General features: G+C 41.1%; 1 protein-coding gene across 10 annotated transcripts in view; it reads left to right on the top strand.

The window, feature by feature from the left end:
- Window positions 1–19,594, top strand: part of CIT (citron rho-interacting serine/threonine kinase) — a 195,613-nt gene that overhangs the window by 41,398 nt on the left and 134,621 nt on the right. For all 10 annotated transcript variants that reach the window (XM_009181812.4, XM_009181811.4, XM_009181810.4 and 7 more), the window contains 4 exons: window positions 1,957–2,099; window positions 3,289–3,382; window positions 10,446–10,649; window positions 12,807–12,960. In XM_009181812.4, the coding sequence (XP_009180076.1) occupies window positions 1,957–2,099; window positions 3,289–3,382; window positions 10,446–10,649; window positions 12,807–12,960 (595 nt within the window). The remainder of the gene's footprint in view (window positions 1–1,956; window positions 2,100–3,288; window positions 3,383–10,445; window positions 10,650–12,806; window positions 12,961–19,594) is intronic.

The following is a 19,594-nucleotide window of genomic DNA, read 5'->3' as shown; positions in this document are numbered from 1 at the left end:
TCCCGAGTAGCTGGGACTACAGGCATGCACCACCATGCCCAGCTAATTTTTGTATTTTTAGTAAAGATGAGGTTTCACCATGTTGGCCAGGGTGGTCTCGATCTCTTGACCTCGTAATCTGCCTGCCTCAGCCTCCCAAAGTGCTGGGATTACAGGCATGAGCCACTGTGCCCAGTCCATAAATCAAAATTTTTTCAGCAATTGTTGTGCAAATGGAACCTTACTCTTCAAATGCAATTGTCCGGTGTCTGGCTTAATGTCTGCTGTTGTCAGAAACCATGTGAATGGAGTAGACTCCCAGGTTATAAGGAGCCCTTGGGGAGGATGCGCGAGTCACTGGCTTCTCCAGGGGTCTCTGGTTTGGGGTTGCCTTGGTGCTGGGCACACTTGCTGGAGATTTTACTAGACCAGCCTGAGGCCTTTGGGGCTCTGTGCAGATGCTCTACTTCTGACTTGTCTAGAGCTTTCTTCTAATTCTGGACTAAAAGCAAGCAGGAGTTTGGAGGATGATGGTGAGAATTCACATCCCCGAGTTGGCTTTTGGAATGCAGTAGTTTGTGAGATTTAGTGTTTTTTTAAGAAGTATATTCAGATCTTGCCTTTTCCCAGAAAGCATATGAGACAACTTCCAAGACATTTATAGCATGGCTAATAAAATGGGAAATCAGGGCGAAGGACAGGAGAACTCAATAAGGGTTAACATGGCTACGGCGATTGTCTCAACGGGTTCTTTTTGCTGGACAGAGCAGAAAGGATCATGCAGTAAAGTAGTGGGGAAGGATCGGAATTGAATGGTAGGTGAAGACTTCATGTTGGTGCCAGGCACTGTGCCAGGCCCTCAGAGGACCTTGTCTTACTTAATCCTCACACAGTGCTGCAAGGGGATTAGTCTTTTCCCTGTTTTGGAGAGGATGAAACTGAAAGGCAGAGAGGTGAAGTCACCAGCAGGAGGCTGAAGCCACCCAGGCTAACTGGCCTTATAGCCACCTGGGGACTCAGGAATATCACAACTGTTTATCATCAAAAGGAGAAAGGATTTCAGTTCCTTGGGGTAGAGGAGTTTCTTTTTGCTAATCAAACATTTTACTTGAGGCTTAATATTCTTCTTCAAGATTTTTTTCCTGTGTATGTACAAACACATGTAATAATTCCTTATTTATTACAAAAAAGGGGTTGTACTTTCTTCTTTACAGGATTTCACTTTATATTGTCATGGACAATTTTCCATGGCAGTATGAATAAATGGAATCCATTTGTTTTTAATATCTTCGTCTTATCCCATTGTTTACATATGTCATATTTTAGCCTGTCTTTGATGGATAGCTGAATGATTTCCATGGCTTTTTCTCCTGTTACAAACAATGCTGCAAAGAATCTATTTATCTTTCTATTTATCTGCAAACTATTGTAAGTACCTGTAAAGTAAATTGTTAGAAGTGAAATTACTAGGTCAAAGGGGATATTTTCACATTTAAATTTTGAATAGAGGCTGTCAGTTGCCTTCCACACTGACTATAAAAGGAAAAGATTGTATCACATTTATTGCAAGCCTTCTGAATTCTGCTGGGTGCTGAGGGGAATACAGAAAGGATATAAGAGAGTGGTTGCCCTCTAGGAATATCCGTCTACACTGTACCTAATCCTAGGGAATGTCTGGGGTGTCAACTTGTGGGTGGGGAAGTGGGTGGATTTAATTCAACTTTTCAAGCTTGCCTTGCAAACACTGTGCATGGTGTCTGGGACTAGTCTTTCATTATATTGATTCCCCTGAGTAACAGATGTAATTTTCTTAGGGCAGGGACTTCATCCTATGTGACTTACAGTGTGCCTTACACATCTTCTTTGTTTTGTGGAGACCTTGTTATTGTAACATGTCAGGTGATATTTGAGGATCTAATTGAGGCATTCCCTATTTTTGGGTGTGTGAATAATTAATAACTTTGGCATTCTATACAGGTCATGGAATATCAGCCTGGAGGGGACTTGCTGTCACTTTTGAATAGATATGAGGACCAGTTAGATGAAAACCTGATTCAGTTTTACCTAGCTGAACTGATTTTGGCTGTTCACAGTGTTCATCAGATGGGATATGTGCATCGGTAAGTGAGACTCTGGTAGCATTTTTATGCTGAGGATTTTTCTGTGTTGCATAAGAGTTCCTGCATGGAAATGAGTGGATGAATGATTTCAGGATCAAGATAACGCTCCATCCAATTTTTAGCCAGTCTACCAATAACTGGCTGAAAGCAGACTTTCCAAAAGGGAGGACATTTCAGCTTGCCCATCCAGCAGTGCAATAGATCTAGAATTGTAATGTGCTCAGGTTTGCTAGTAAGATCTGGTAATGTAGCTAAGTAAGACTGGGAACTCTTGCATGGGTTATTTGGATTATATGATAGAAGAACTGAATTTGGTTTGCAGAAGGAAATGTCATACCACACAGTAGTGTAAGACCATGGAGCTGTACTTCTGTAACTCTGCACGTTAGAATTTACAAAGATTTTTTTTTTTTTTTTGAGATGGAGTCTAACTCTCTTACCAGGCTGGAGTGCAATGGTGCCATCTCGGCTCACTGCAACCTCTGCCTCCTGGGTTCAAGTGATTCTTCTGTGTCAGCCTCCCAAGTAGCTGGGATTACAGGCACGTGCCGCCACACCCAGCTAATTTTTGTATTTTTAGTAGAGACAGCGTTTCACCATGTTGGTCAGGATGGTCTCAATCACCTGACCTCGTGATCCTCCCACCTCGGCCTCCCAAAGTGCTGGGATTAGAGGCATGAGCCACCGCACCTGGTTTACAGAATCTTCAGTTGATAAGTAGTTCTTCATGTCTTCACTCATCTGTTGTTTTGTGTACATCTGAGAATGTTGTGGGAATACAACGATTGTTAGGCCAGGAATCACAAAATCTGAGATAGAGTCTCAGCTTTTCCATTGGCTAGCTACATAACCTTGGGAAAATTTCATAGCTCCTTTTGGCCTTAGTTTTCCTAATGTAAAATGTGTGTCTCTAGGAGAAATAATCCATTGAATAATATGTGTTTCATTTCTCTTTTCTTTCCCTCCTATTCTTCCTCTCCCCCTCCCTCCCTCCCTCCCTCTCTCTCTCCTTGCCTTTTGGTTAACTTTGTTTCGCAAAATGTATGCTAATCGTTTATATCCATCAATAGAGGAGGTCTATATAGCAGAATACATAAACAAAGATTTTTGGCTCAATTGAAATTCTAGTTTAGCAGTTGCTTGCTGATTGGGATGGAGGAGGCAATTCATGGTCCTGATTTTCTTACAGAGACATCAAGCCCGAGAACATTCTCATTGACCGCACAGGACACATCAAGCTGGTGGATTTTGGATCTGCTGCAAAAATGAATTCAAACAAGATGGTAACAAAATGGAATAAGATAGCTTAATAGAGTTAATACTAAAAAGTATTCTTGGTCCTCCTAAGTTTGGGAAGTGTTGGGATAAAATGGTGAACAACGTTCACCTTTGGCAGTGTATGGGGGTCGGGAGGGGACACAGAACTATTTCCCAGATGGTGGCACCTTTTCATTTATAGTGCCTGTTAATACCCTACAGGACATTTTTAGGAGCATTCTTATAGTTTGGTTAGAAATAAAGGAAAAAGCTTATTTTGTTTCTCCCTTCATTTTCCTTGCCTGTTACAGACTGTCTTCTGTTATGTTATCTTTTTTACTTTAAAATATTTCGATGAAACGGAAACTCCTGTATGTCAAATCCTCTATTTCCTATGCAGCAAAATTGAAATTAATCACTGGAGCATTTGAACCAAATATCCTTAAGTGTTAAGAACCAAGTGCTCAAAATGTCATTTTTAAGTCTTGGATCTTTGGTAGAAATTGCACTCTATTCCACATGCTAAGTAGGACGGCAGGAGGGTAGCTACTGAGATCAAGAGCGAGAATACTTTAGGAAAAAGATGACAAAGTAAAAAAAGATTAGAGTTTAAAAATCGTCTAATAAAGTTGGTATGTACTAAAATATGAATTTTGAAGTCAACTCTGCAAAAAAGGATATGTCTAAGAGAAAATCGACTTAGGTTTTAAGACTGATTTTACAACTGAACCACTTGGTGACCTAGACAAATCCTTGGGAACTTGATCTTTTATACTTTCTCTACAAAAAACTGATGCTAGTTAAAATGCACAATTTAAGAGGTTAGAGAAGCTGCTCTTCAAAACGCCCCTCAAGTCTGAGAGTTAAATCCTTTATATAAAGGACAATATGTAAAATTTTCTTTTTTTCTTAAACTGCTTTCAGAAAGGTGGGTATTGTTAGGCTGATGTTAAGAAAAGGCTTGGAGTTGCGTGAACTTTTTGCTCTCTAGCATGTGGCCTGTGTGTTCTGCAGACCTGAGACCTACCTGAGAGAATTTTCTTGGTGTTCAGGCCCTTGGAAAAATAAGTTCCCCATGTTGTCCAGTGTCAGAGTTTCTCAACCTCAGCACTATTCTTTATTTCAGGTTATTTTCTTGTAATCTGTTCACTTGATCATTACATTAAAAATTAGATTATATTGCTATAACTACAAAGCATTTTATGTTTTAAAAATTATGTACAATTTAGAAACAGGCATGAAAACTTAGGTATTAATCTTAGTGGAATAAAGCACAGAACAAAAGTTAAAATAATGCAAAGTTTTATCACTTAGGATTAAAAAATTTATATGGGCCGGTAGAGTGCCTCACACCTGTAATCCCAGCACGTTGGGAGGTCGAGGCGGGAGGATTACTTGAGTTTGAGAACAGCCTGGGCAACGAAATGAGACCTAGTCTCTACAAAAAATAAAAAAATTAGCCAGACGTGGTGGTACATGCTTGTGGCCCCAGCCACATGGGAGGCCAAGACAGGAGGATCACTGGAGCCCACGAGGTTGAGGCTGCAACGAGCCATGTTTGCACCACTGCATTCCAGCGTGGGTGACAGAACCAAGACCCTGTCTTAAAACAAATTTATATGCTGCATTCGTGAAATTAAAAAAAATCATGAATTTAGAAATAAATTGAAGCATAGGTACATTGACGATGTAACCTCAGCACTACTGACATTTTGATCTGAATAATTTTTTGTTGTGGGGCCTGCCCTGTATAAGATATTTAGCTGCATCCCTGACCCCTTCCTCCTAGATGCCATTAGCACTCTCCCCTCCAGTTGAGAAAACCAAAAATGTCTCTAGACATTGCCAGATGTGCCTGGGATGGGATGATTGGGGGAAGTGGGATTTGAGAACCCTTAGTTGATCATGCCTGCAGTAGGTTGAGAAGCATCAGAAAGCTAATTAATTAGACAGGAATATGCGTTTGCAGTAAGAAAACCTGCTCAGAAAACTAATCAAGATCCAAAGTTACTGCTTGGTAAATAAAGAGGAATTAAGAATAAGACCCTATCTCTGTATCTGAGGTCATTCTCTTCAGAGCTTTTGATGGAGAGACAGGGTTCCCAGTTTCTATTTTTCAGTGCTTCAAACCGCCCTTTTCAGTTATAATTGTAACAACCTTCACTCCAGGTGAGGAGCCTCCCGGGTTTATTTGCAACAAAGGCTCAATCTCTGATTATTTTGGTCAAGGAGATATGACACTCAATACCACACACTTGAGAATATTGCCTCTCTTTTTTCCCTTGTGCTTTTAGGGTTGGAACGTGACAAGCAGATAAAAAGGAATTTTTTGCATTAAGTACAAAGTCCCTTTTGTTATAGAAGAGCAATAATCTGCACACTAGATCAAGTCAAGTGTGGATATAAAATTATGATTTTTGGGGGGATATTTTTAATAGTGGTATTGGGTTAAACATATTTCCTTTGAATGAAATGTCTGTAGGCCTAAAGTAGGTTCTAAATGTTACCTGTACTCATAGTATACCGTATAAAATATAATCCACATTTACTGAAACTATCATATATTACTTACCCCAAATCAATCAGTCCCTTGCCTATTACCCCCACATATTATCTTTGTATTTTGGATACCTGTGAATCTTAGATCTGTTCGGTTTTCCATTATCCATTGTCTTATTTCAAGCTTCTCATTCAGAACGTTGCTTTGGAGTATTTTCTGTTAGTAAACACAGGGCCTAGTGACTGTAGGACCTGCTGTGTGACTTAGGTCACCCACTTCTCTTTATTAGAATCTCAAAGAATGGTGAACAGCTGAGTTCCAATCTATCTCATTTGGCTATCATGAAAATGGTCGTAAGGAGATTGTAGATAAACCACATTATATAGCATGGTAAGTGATAACCCCATTTAGCAGTTGCAACCCCAGAAGAGATAGCCCTTTTTAGATTTATGTGGGAGTCAAAAGCTTTATTTTCCATAAGAGGAACAACGTAGTGAGAACTCCTTTTCCCCCTGCTTCTGCAGGTATACACTTATGCCCTAGGCAGCTTGATGGGTAAAGCTAGGTTTAAATAGTTTTATGTTTAAGCATTTCTTTTTTTTTTTTTTTTCTTTTTCGAGACAGAGTCTTGCTCTGTCCCCCAGGCTGGAGTGCAGTGGGCGATCTTGGCTCACTGCAACCTCCGCCTCCTGGGTGCAAGCGATGCTCCTGCCTCAGCTCCCCAGGTAGCTGGGATTACAGGTGCCTGCCACCATGCCCGGCTAATTTTTGTATTTTTAGTAGAGATGGGGTTTCACCATGTTGAATGAAGCATTTTATGGAAAGGAGTTAGGAGGAGAAAGACACTGGTTTTCTTTCATCCTCATCTGCTTTTTGTTAGTAAAAGAATCTGCTAAGTTCACTCTTTTCTTTCTCCTTCCCTCTCTCCCTCTTTCAGTTCTCCCCCGCTTTCCTTCCTTCCTTCCTTTCTTCTCCTTCTCCCCCTTTCTCCCAAAATATGGCAGACTCTTCTGTTCCCTAGTCATTCTCATATAGTCTTCTGAACTTGTTTATTTTCTTCCCTGTCAATACAGTAAAAATTAACTAAGTTGGCCAGGCACGGTGGCTCATGCGCTTTGGGAGGCTGAGGCGAGCGGATCACCTGAGGTCAGGAGTTTAAGACCAGCCTGGCCAATGTGGTGAAACCCTGTCTCTACTAAAAAAAAAAAATACAAAAATTAGCTGGGTGTGCGTGCCTGTAGTCCCAGCTATTCAACAGGCTGAGTCAGGACAATTACTTGAATCCGGGGGGTGGAGGTTGCAGTATGCTGAGATTGCACTTGCACTTCAGCCTGGGTGACAGAGCAACACTCTGTCTAAAAAAAAATTAACTAAGTTAAGTAGTACCTGGGCCCTATCAGATAGTGTCCTCCTGCAGGCAGGCTGGGCCCCTACTATAGGTTCACTTTTAACATCTCACTCAGATTAACTGGCTGAATTGCTACCAGAGGAGAGTGAAAGCATATTGCAAAATCATAATCAGGACATGTGAGATTACATGTTGAACAGGTTTAATGTGCTTGGGGGTCAGTGACTAATGGGAACTTAGCAGTCATTAACTGTCATTACAAGCCTTTGTTAATTACTATTACACACTTAGAGATTTGTTAATTAACAAAGAGTAATGCCTTTGCTAATCACTATTATGCACTTAAAGAGTAAGCCAGTGGGTATTTTTCCCTTTATAGCTTTCTAGTACAAATTAATAAAATGTAGAAAATTAGAAAATGATTGTGCGTAAATGTGTATAATCATGTATCTGTTAGGGGGCAAAAATTCGTTGGGGAATTATCTTTCTTTGATAAGTCTCATCGTTAGTTTGAAAATGAGGCATTGGCAATTCATACTGTTTGGCTGGGTCATCCTGAGAAACGTGCCCCAGTCAATTCTGTTTTTGCAATTCTTTGGTTGTGAACAAGTGACTGTGCCCTGTGAGCTGCAAATAAGGAGAACTGAATATTCCTGAACAGTCTGTGGCAATAAAACAAAATCCAATAAATGCAAATGGTATGTATTGGACAATTGTGTAGTTAGGTCCTGCAAGGTCATTAGACATAAAGGATAAGTATTTAATCAACAATATAGTAGCATTTTCATTACCTAGTCAAATCAAGATGTTATAGTTTTCCTTCTCTTGTTTTGTTATTTAAAAAGTATCTATTGCGGCCAGGCTCCATGGCTCACATCTGTAGTCCCAGCACTTTGGGAGGCCGAGATGGCTGGATCACGAGGTCAAGAGATCGAGACCATCCTGGTCAAACATGGTGAAACCCCATCTCTACTAAAAATACAAAAATTATCTGGGTATGGTGGCACGCACCTGTAGTCCCAGCTACTTGAGAGGCTGAGGCAAGAGAATTGCTTGAACCTGGGAGGCGGAGGTTGCAGTGAGCTGAGATCACGCCATTGCACTCCAGCCTGGCGACAGAGAGAGACTCCATTTCAAAAAAAAAACAACAAAAAAACCCAAAAACTATTGCTTATTGTCAGTGCATTTTAACCAAAATCCTTTAGTTTAATCCTAATCCTGTGCTGAGCTCTTTAGCATTTACATACATATTAAAAAAACAATATCAGCCCAGATTTCCCAACATATTAAGGCTTCTCCTTGACTTAACCTATTTTCAGTTCTTCAAGCTTAAGTCACCCTGTGGTTTTGTCTTAGACCAAATATTTTCCCCTTTGTCTCCCCTTCTGTTCATCAAGCCAAACCTGCTTGTAGGTTTCTTGGATGGTGTGACCATCTGACTTTCTTGAAGGGGCATTTATAGTGGAAGTTTTATTGCCCAAAGCAGTGGACAATCTATGTCAGGAATGGTCGTATCACACTGCTGTCTGAGTTTAGGGCTTGGTAAAACCTATATCAGAATGTGGGCCCGAGGGAAGGGGTGAAAAGAGAGGAGAGGGAAGAATAGGTCTGTTTCATATAATGAGAAAGTCTCATGGTTGAGGAATGGACGAGATTCAAGTTACAGGCTGGAAGAGCTTCATCCAGAATCAGCCCTGGGGAGAGGAGACCTCATCATGTCCTCACTAAACATTCACTTTCCTTTCCACACCCGGTTAAAGCAAAGCAAATTTACTTTCTTGGTGTAAAGCCCAGCCTTCGAGGTATGTGGCCTTACCCACAAAATCTCTTGGCTCACTCAGGGGCACTTACTATCGTTTAATGAGGAAAGAGTTCTTTTGCACCATATATACTGCTGACCTGAGAGAAGCCCATTATGATAGAGAGTTATAGGACAGCTGGTCAACATACTATATAACTAAAATCAGGGCCTCTCTGTTTTGATGGGGAGAAAAGTTAGAGAAAGAATCTCTAGACTTCAAATTTCATGGCTCAGTAAAACGTCAAAATAATTTTGAAGACCAAAGGGGTTGCCAGCTTACTAAGCTGCGTAGACAGGGGTGGGTATGAGGGGAAGAAAATCTACTACTTTCATCAACAGCATATCAAGAAACAAAGGACATTTAAACACTAAAAAAGTCAGAAGGACAAAGTCTCAGAAAAAAAGGTCGGTCCTTTAAATGGATTATATTTAGCTTTATAAAATGCCCTCCTGTATTGTCCTAACCTTTCTTTGCCAAGGTCAAGTGCTTGGGTGTCATTGAATTATAAGCCCCTGGGTTCTGAACAGTGGGGGAGGGAATCATAGGAACAAGCATTAGGGATGAGGAAAAGGAACTCATTAACCTTGGGCCCTGGGTGGAAGTTAATTATCATGTCTTGCCCTGTGGGTGGGTTGAAGTAGGAACATTAATTCCAAAGGCAGTTTTCCAAATTTTTGAACTTGAGATTTGTAATATTATATTGCCAGTTAGCCACCAGTTTTGTTTTGTTTTGTTTTCTTTAACAGTCTCGTTGTCACCCAGGCTGGAGTGCAATGGCTCAATCTTGGCTCACTGCAACCTCCGCCTCCTGGGTTCAAGCGATTCTTGTGCCTTAGTCTCCCGAGTAGCTGGGAACCACAGGTTTGCACCACCACGCCTGGCTAATTTTTGTATTTTTAGTAGAGATGGAGCTTCACCATGTTGGCCATGTTGGTCTCGACCTCCTGGCCTCAAATGATCCACCCACCTTGGCCTCCCAAAGTGCTGGGATTACAGGCATGGGCCACTGCACCTGGCCAACCACCAGTTTTCTAGTAACGGTTAGGTTGATCTTTTAGATTCATTTTTTGAGTTTATTATCATTTTGCTGTTATCATAAGAGAAGTTCTATTATATCAAAAACTTATATTAGAAAAGACATCTTCCATTCCCGGTACGTATCCAACTCTCATTCGTATCACCAAAGGGTGTATGTGTATCATCCACAACTCTTGCCCTTTTGCCCTTGGATTGCATTATATGCTTTGTGCTTTTTTTTTTTTTTTTTAAATTAGTAAAGCATTTGCATTTCCTGACAGTGTGCCACTTGACAGCAGGTTTCAGTGCCTGGGAGAATAGTAATCAGTGGCAAATCAGCTTGTGTCTGAAATGTGGCTGTTGGCAGTCTACTTGAGGATAATTGAAAGTTTGCTGTATTCGTTTTATTGATGGGATTCTAGGTGAATGCCAGACTCCCAATTGGGACCCCGGATTACATGGCTCCTGAAGTGCTGACTGTGATGAATGCGGACGGAAAAGGCACCTACGGCCTGGAATGTGACTGGTGGTCAGTGGGCGTGATTGCCTATGAGATGATTTATGGGAGATCCCCCTTCGCAGAGGGAACCTCTGCCAGAACCTTCAATAACATCATGAATTTCCAGGTAAAGAGTTCTTAGAAGATTTCGAGGTCATATTGAGAGACGCTATTTAAAAATTGTGCAAATGAGGCTGGGCGCGGTGGCTCACACCTGTAATCCCAGCACTTTGGGAGGCCGAGGCGGGTGGATCACAATGTCAGGAGATGGAGACCATCATGGCTAACAGGGTGAAACCCTGTCTCTACTAAAAAAAAATACAAAAAATTAGCCGGGCGTGGTGGCGGGTGCCTGTAGTCCCAGCTACTCGGGAGGCTGAGGCAGGAGAATGGTGTGAACCCGGGAGGCAGAGCTTGTAGTGAGCCAGGATCGCACCACTGCACTCCAGCCTGGGCAACAGAGTGAGACTCCACAAAAAAAAAAAAAAAAAAAAAAAATTGTGTGAGTGAATGTTTATAGAATGTTGTTTAAAAATTGTGTGTGTGAATATTTTATAGGTATCGTGTGAATTAATGTTTATAGAATGTTAGATGTTATTTAAAAATTGTGTGAATGAGGGTTTCAGCAGTGCTAGAAAATAATAATAGCAAATACTTATATAGCACTTAACTCTGTGCCAAAGGCTATTCTAAGCATTTTATTAATTGTATTTCACGGAATCTCAGCTGCCAGTAATGATAAGACTACACCATTATTTTATGTACTGCTAAGAAAGAAAAACTGCTGCCAGTGAGTCTATGATACTTTTATTGATTATAAAATACATCTTGATTTCAGTGCTGTTAACTGTGAATAACTGTGAGTCTTAGAATTGAGGAGATATAGTGTTAGTTAGTTAATCTTCAAGCAACCCTGTGAGGTAAGTATTATTATTTTCATTTATAGATGAGAAAACCAAAGCACTGAAGGTAAAGTAACTTGCCCAAAATAACATAGGCAGTCTGGCTCTGAAGTCCATGCTCTTGATTTTTCAATATACTCCTTCTTAGTACTAACTATTGAATATGGTATTAAAATTGAGGAAATGAATTAGAAATACAATTATATATAGATATGTGTTTTACTCTGTGTATGTATATATATACATATATAGTAAAACTATTTTCTAATAACTGTACTTTCTACTACATTAAGCCTATTTATTTATTTATTTTTTTGAGATGGAGTCTCGCTCTGTTACCCAGGCTGGAGTACAGTGGCACAATATCAGCTCACTGCAATTCCTGCCTCCTGGGTTCAAGCGATTCTCCTGCCTCAGACTCCTGAGTAGCTGGGATCACAGGTGCCCACCACCATGCCTGGCTAATTTTTGTATTTTTAGTAGAGATGGGGTTTCACCATGTTGGCTAGGCTGGTCTTGAACTCTTGACCTCAGGTGATCCGCCTGCCTTGGCCTCCCAAAGTATTGGGATTACAGGCATGAGCCACTGTGCCCAGCTCATGAAGCTCATTTCTTAAGGCTCTGATAAATGTGTATTTTTTAGTTTCAACTAAAAGGAAAAGGAACGTATTTCCTAGGTTTTTGTATCTCACCCAGTTTTCATCTTTTGGGAACGCTTAATACATATTTTTATGTAAATACATTATTAGTTATTCTTGTGCCTCCTCTTGAGTGAAAATTTCCCCTTAGATGACTCTTGGAGCTAATTTATTTCCTTCCCTTTAGCTCACTCACTCATTCAATCATTCAATAACGAGTGCATTATCATACCATGCACTGTTAGGTACCAGGTTTACAGGGATGAGCAGAAGAAGCAGGCCCTCTCTGCCTTCTTTATTTTTCATCACACTGAAATCACAGCACAATATGTAGGTGCAAAAGTAGAGTGCAGAGGGAACATGCAGAAAGGAGTTATAGGATAGAAAAGGTAGCCAAGGAAAGCAGCGAGAACAGCGTGATTTGTTCAGGGAGCTTTAAATAGCTCATCATTGTTGGACAGCAAAGAGAGAGATGGGGAGCGTGGCGAGATGAGATGGGAAGGGGAGCCGGGGTCAAGCCATGGAGGATGCTGAACCCCTACAAAGGAACTAAGCCTATTGATGTGAACAGGCCACTTATTTTGGGAACAGGCCTTTGGTCCAGAGGGAAGAGGGCACGAAACTTCCTTCTCTAAAAAACAACAACAAAAAAAGAAACTTGCATATATGAGAAATACTTTCTTCACTTTGAGGCATGAGAAATGGAATCCCTGCTAAGGAAATTCTTTTGTTTTTTTGGAACAGCGGTTTTTGAAGTTTCCAGATGACCCCAAAGTGAGCAGTGACTTTCTTGATCTGATTCAAAGTTTGTTGTGTGGCCAGAAAGAGAGACTGAAGTTTGAAGGTCTCTGCTGCCATCCTTTCTTCTCTAAAATCGACTGGAATAACATTCGTAACTGTAAGTAGGGCTATTTTCCTTAATTTGGGATGTTGGGATTATGAAACACTCAAGAGAGATCTGAGATTATTCTGGCCCAAAGAAGCTTCGGTAAATTATATAAATAAAGGCTGTAATTATCTACACGAGTAGTAAAGGCTAATGATATAGCCGTCTTTGAGTAATAATTCTGCTTTAAAATTGTTTATGTAGAACTGGGTCATTTATCAAACTCCGTGTTTATGTGGCCTTTAGAATATTATCCCTCAGTAAGTTAGAGGCACAGATTAATGGAGTTTGAAGGTTATCACTTGGTTTGACACAATTTCTTCCAAAAAAGTGGATATAGATATTTCATTCACATATCAGGAAAAAGACTCAGATTAGGCAACATGCCCAGGTTGTTCTGCTAATGGCTGAGTTTAAACGAAAACCATAAACACCTCCCTGTGTTTATTCATTTGTTTCCCTCGATAATATTTGTCTTTGCTCACAAGCATGTAAAACCTATAATGTATATGCACAGTAGATTCATTCATACATCACTTTTTATAATCAGTTAGTGCACACTGAATGAATTCATTAAAAACGAAGACTGGGTTTATTATCAACAGAAACCACACAATGCTCTTTTTTTCTTTTACCAGTTGGTGATCTTTTAAAAATCTTTTAAATTCTTGGATGTGTTGTTGATTGAATGTCTTCTAATAACTGGACCCAATGATCAACATGGATTAGAGCCAGTAGGAAAGCAGTTTGAGTATGTGTTTTGTTTTTGGTGATGGAGGGAGGTTGGGAAATGGAATCTGTTTCTAGGTGTCAAAACCAGGCTTCTGATTGGAGATGTGTTATAATTGCTTGCACCTTCAGCTAGGACATAGTATGGTAAAAATTCAGTATTGTCCAGTTGTAAGCCATTTTGATGATTTCTCTAACCTGCTGAAATATTTAAGTAGGTCGCATTTCCATAAATCTTTCTTGGCAAATGTTTTTATTATTCGGGTGGCCACATTGCTTTATTTTTCTAAATAAATAGACATCTCCCCCCAAATCTCCAAGGTTCAGACCTTTTAATCAGTAATATATTTTCAGGGCATTCTTCCTTTTATGCTTTTGGAAAGATCTGATAGACTTTCTTTTAGATGCTATTCAAGTACTTAACCTTTTCTTGTCTTGCCTTTTTATCTCTGTAATCTTCTTGAATAAGCACTTAATTTTTTTTATTCATGAACTTGCTGATCATGCCTAAGAATATATCTCCACCTAAGTAAGTCAGTGAATGGTGATTACCTGAGTAAAGTTATAGTAGTTCCCCACCCTCCTATCTGTGTTGCATATGTTCCAAGACTCCCAGTGGGTGTGTGAAACTGATGATAGGACTGAAACCCAGTGACACTGTTATGTATAACACTGGGGGCCGGGCGCAGTCACTTACGCCTGTAATCCCAGCACTTTGGGAGGCCGAGGTAGGCGGATCATCTGAGGCCAGGAGCTCGAGACCAGCCTGGCCAACATGGTGAAACCCTGTCTCTACTGAAAATACAAAAAGTAGCTGGGCATGGTGGCGCATGCCTGTGGTCCCAGCTACTCGGAGGATGTGCATACATATCTGTGTTATATAAAGTTTAACTTATAAATTAGGCATAATGTATTTGACTCCCAGCTTCCAGTGTAGTGACTCTGAAGACTCACAAAATGTATTTTCTTTACAAAAATTTTTTTTTTGAGACGGAGTTTTGCTCTTGCTGCCCAGGCTGGACTGCAGAGGTGCGATCTCAGCTCACTGCAACCTCTGCCTCCCGGGTTCAAGTGATTCTTCTGCCTCAGCCTCCCAAGTAGCTGGGACTACAGGCGCTGCCACCTCGCCTGGCTAGTTTTTTGTATTTTTGTAGAGATGGGGTTTCACCGTGTTAGCCAGGATGGTCTCGATCTCCTGACCTTGTGATCCGCCCGTCTCGGCCTCCCAAAGTGCTGGGATTACAGGCTTGAGCCACCGCGCCCGGCCATGCCTGGCTAATTTTCTATTTTTAGTAGAGACAGGGTTTCTCCGTGTTGGTCAGGCTGGCCTTGAACTCCTGACCTCAGGTGATCCACCCGCATTGGCCTTCCAAAGTGCTGGGATTACAGGCGTGAGCCACCGCGCCCAGACCCCAATGTTAACTCTTACATAACAGTGTCACTGTCAAACTAAGTGTTTGAAAAACTATTTGTCAAAACTAATATTGGTACATTACTGCTAACTACACTTGAGACTTTTTTTGGATTTTACCAGTTCTCCCACTCATGTCCCGTTTCTGTTCCAGGAATCAATCCATGGTACCATATTGCAGTTAGGGTATTTATATTTGATGGGACTACTCCTAGTTTAGATACTTAGTGTAGCTCAGTCAGCAGGTGGGATCTTCGTGCCCACTGAGGATTGGTAGTGCGTTTTCCTGGTGGTTTTATGGAGTTTCCGACTATGCAGAGAGGCATGGTATTAACTTCACTGTCTCCTAGCAAATTTTCCTGTTTTTCACCAACCTCTGGTCCCTGCGTTATTTGCAATCAACTCAGAGATTTGTGATTGAAAACATTGCTTGAGTCCATGCTCTGTAAGCTATTTTCTAACTAGATAACTGTAACATAAATTATGCTTTTATCTAGTATGGTTTTTCATAAACACATGTGGAGTGATTTTCATCAACCAAAATACTTTGAATCATTAAGTTTCCCAAGTTCATGGTTGCTGCTTAAATGCCTGGTAGTTCCAGGCTGTTGAATATTTCCGCCTTTTGCAATAAGAGATTGTCCCTTGTTAAAAGCAACATTAGCCTTTGTGCGGTTTCACCCCCAATTCTTCTTTTTCTTGTTGTAACCAATGAAAGGAAGTACTGCTTAACACAGCAGGTAATAATCTTCTAAAACTCATTATCTCAAGAGGTGGTCTCGGCAGGATATATAAATATAATTTAAGAAAGGTCTCGGCAAATTTATGAATGACAGAACTGGGTGTGGCTACCAAGAGAAACTAGGATGTGCCTTTGTATTGACACTGAGGTCAGGTGTAGCTTCTGTACCCTCTTGGGTCCTGCCCTTTGGGGTTGCTGCAGGCAGCACCCCATGAACCAGGCATCTGACCCAGTTCCAGGATACTTATTCTTCCAGCAAGTCGAACACTGTGATGAGTGACTGCCACGCTCATGGGTCACCAGGCTCTCATTATTCTGTTTCATTTCCAGCCTCCCACAAGATTGGTTTTTCAGCTGCTTATTTATTATTATCATTATTTCAAGGCTGCTTTCCAAGTTTCAGTGGGGGGTTTCCTAAGCGTACCAGCTGCCCTGGCTGTGCCGTTCCGGCGATGTTTCAGATGCTGGGCCGGATTCTGGCTGTAACCAGCCTGATCTTTCTGGGCTTCAGGAAAGCTGAAGCCAATCAGAACTCCTCTTTCTTCCCTTTGGGATTATGCCTACCTTGCCTGGCATCGTGTACCTGCTCCCATCCATGGGAAAGTTTTGCTATCTTCTGTCAACGTCTTTTAAAATATCTTCCCCCAAGGCATCGCGACGTCAACGGAACCAGCACACTTGTACCTTTTATCCGAGACTGCCATACCTCAACAGTGAGAAACACATAATGCAAGTGGTGATCACAGATTATTTCCTAGGACATTTATGGCTAACGTGCTAGAGAACTCAGATGGTCTGTTGCGTCTGACATGGGCTTTTTCTCTTGAGTTGTCTTTCTTTTGCTATTCTCAGAAAGACAGAAATGATCCTGATTTTTCAGGTCTTCAGCATTTGTTAGCAGAAAATACATTTTGTTTCCATCTGGCAGTGACTCAGTGGTGGTCCCATGCTGATGAAACGCTGAGATAGTCTTCTTCCAAATAGGTGTCGTTTTGATTGTTGCTGCTTATTTGCTAACTGGCCCTGAATGGTGCAGATGAAACCTCAAGTCTATAATATGGTTGCTCAGTAATCCTGAGGGAAGACAGTCTTTGGTTTAGGGGAGAGGGATTCTGTGCCTACTTAGCTTCAGGTGAAATTCGTTTTTTTAATCTATATATATTTTTTATTATACTTTAAGTTCTAGGGTACATGTGCACAATGTGCGGGTTTGTTACATATGTATACATGTACCATGTTGGTGTGCTGCACCCGTTAACTCGTCATTTACATTAGGTATGTCTCCTAATGCTATCCCTCCCCCCACCCCATGACAGGCCCTGGTGTGTGATATTCCCCTTCCTGTGTCCAAGTGTTCTCATTGTTCAATTCCCACCTATGAGTGAGAACATGCGGTGTTTGGTTTTTGTCCTTGTGATAGTTTGCTGAGAATGATGGTTTCCAGCTTCATCCATGTCCCTACAAAGGACATGAACTCATCCTTTTTTATGGCTGCATAGTATTCCATGGTGTATATGTGCCACATTTTCTTAATCCAGTCTATCATTGTTGGACATTTGGGTTGGTTCCAAGTCTTTGCTATTGTGAATAGTGCCGCAATAAACATATGTGTGCATGTGTCTTTACAGCGGCTTGATTTATAATCCTTTGGGTATGTACCCAGTAATGGGATGGCTGGGTCAAATGGTATTTCTAGTCCTAGATCCCTGAGGAATCGCCACACTGTTTTCCACAACAGTTGAACTAGTTTACAGTCCCACCAACAGTGTAAAAGCATTCCTATTTCTTCACATCCTCTCCAGCACCTGTTGTTTCCTGACTTTTTAATGATTGCCATTCTAACTGGTGTGAGATGATATTTCATTGTGGTTTTGAGTTGCATTTCTCTGATGGCAACTGATGATGAGCATTTTTTCATGTGTCTGTTGGCTGCATAAATGCCTTTTTTTTGAGAAGTGTCTGTTCATATCCTTCGCCCACTAAACAATATTGCCGACCATACTAAAGGACTAGAAAAAAAAACCCAAGGAGCTACATGGTGCTTAATTCTACATACAAAAATTTGTAAGAATTTCACCTGAAGCTGTTACAGATTTTTATGTGTGGAATTAAGCACCATGTAGCTCCTTGGGGTTTTTTTTTTCTAGTGCTTTAGTATGGTCGGCAATATTATTTAGGGAGTACGTATTCTGTGCTATCCACTAGTCATTCAAGTACATTACACTATACTCCTTCAAAACACTTCTGTCAAATGTAAGGATTATTATACCCATTTTACAGATGTGGATACCGTGGTAACTTGGTCAAGGTCATATGGCAGGTAAATAAGGGATTCTGGATTTGGGTGGAGGTCTGTGTGATTCCAAAGCCCATACTCTTTCTATAATACCATATATGTCTTTGCATAAATCATTGTTATAAGTAATAATATTTGTGATGATGGCAAATAATAAACCATGTCACACTAGGGAGTAATTTAATTTCTAGGTCTATTTAAGAACATTTGGAATGGCAGGAATTGAATTTTTTTTTTTTTTTTTTTTAAGTGATGGAGTCTTGCCATCTTTGCCCAGGCTGGTCTCAAACTCGTAGGCTCAAGTGATCATCCTCCCTCGGCCTCCCAAAGTGATGGGATTACAGGCATGAGCCACCATGCCCAGCCTAGAATTGCAGGAATTTTTGAATTGATGATTCATTCTGATATTTGAATTTCCACAGTATGTTAAGTGCAGTGTCAGGTGCTGTGGCTCCATTGATGAACACATTTGGGTATGGCCCTACCTTCACTGAATTTAGAGTCTAAGAGCCTAACTGGTCTTTTGCTTGAATAGAGCTGTGGTCCTGTTAAATTGCTGTACCTCCAAATGATGGGAAGTTTAATGCTTCGTAGGCCTCCCCTCACTGGTTTACTGAACCACATGTGCTTGATTTTAAGCAAAATACAGACCATAGGCTGTGACCTGGTGATCCCTTCCCCACATACAGCATCCTGCTAACCTATAACACTCTGCATGTCTCAGATCTAGTCTGGGAAAGGACAATGTTGGATCAATGGCCCACTTCTAATCTTGGGATTCCTAGTCTTAAGATGAATTGAGAAGACTCAGGATGTGTCCTGTTTTCTGTTTATTTAGAACAGGGTTTCTCAACCTTGGCACTGTTGACATTTGGGGACAGATAATTCTTTGCTGTGGGGGCTGTTGTGTGGATTGCAGGACGTTGAACAGTATCCCTGTCCTTTCTCCATGGATACCAGTAGCACCCTCTCCCTGCAGTTGCAACAACCAAAAATGACTCTAGACATTGCCCGGTCTCCCCTGGGGGCTACAGTCACCTTCACTTGAGAACTGTTGATTTAGAAGAATTGGCCAGGTTATTATCAGGAGAGGGAACATCACAGTAATCTGAATCTGTCAATACTGCCACTGTTAACAAACAGCGAAACTATTACGTGGAGGCAGTAGGACCTTGCTACTCAGAGTGTGGTCCCTGGACCAGCAGCATTGGCATCACCTAGGAGCTTGTTAGAGCTCCAGAGACTCAGGCCTGCTGAGTCAGAAGCTGCATTTTAATAAGGATCCCGAGGGGATTTCTGTGCATATTAGAGTTGCATAGCCCTGCCAGAAGAAGAGATTAGATGCTAGCCTCAGAGTTTCTTGCTCATCTTTGTGGGTCTTCCTTGTTTTGTCTTCGGGCTTAAGGTATAGGGAGGCCACTTTTTGGCTCAGGAGTCCTATGGGTGAATGGGACTACTTAGAACTGCT

The sequence above is a fragment of the Papio anubis genome, chromosome 9 (genome assembly GCF_008728515.1).
Source record: "Papio anubis isolate 15944 chromosome 9, Panubis1.0, whole genome shotgun sequence".
NCBI lineage: Eukaryota > Metazoa > Chordata > Mammalia > Primates > Cercopithecidae > Papio > Papio anubis.
Note: the sequence above shows the minus strand (reverse complement) of the source record. Positions and strands in the feature narration are given on the sequence as shown.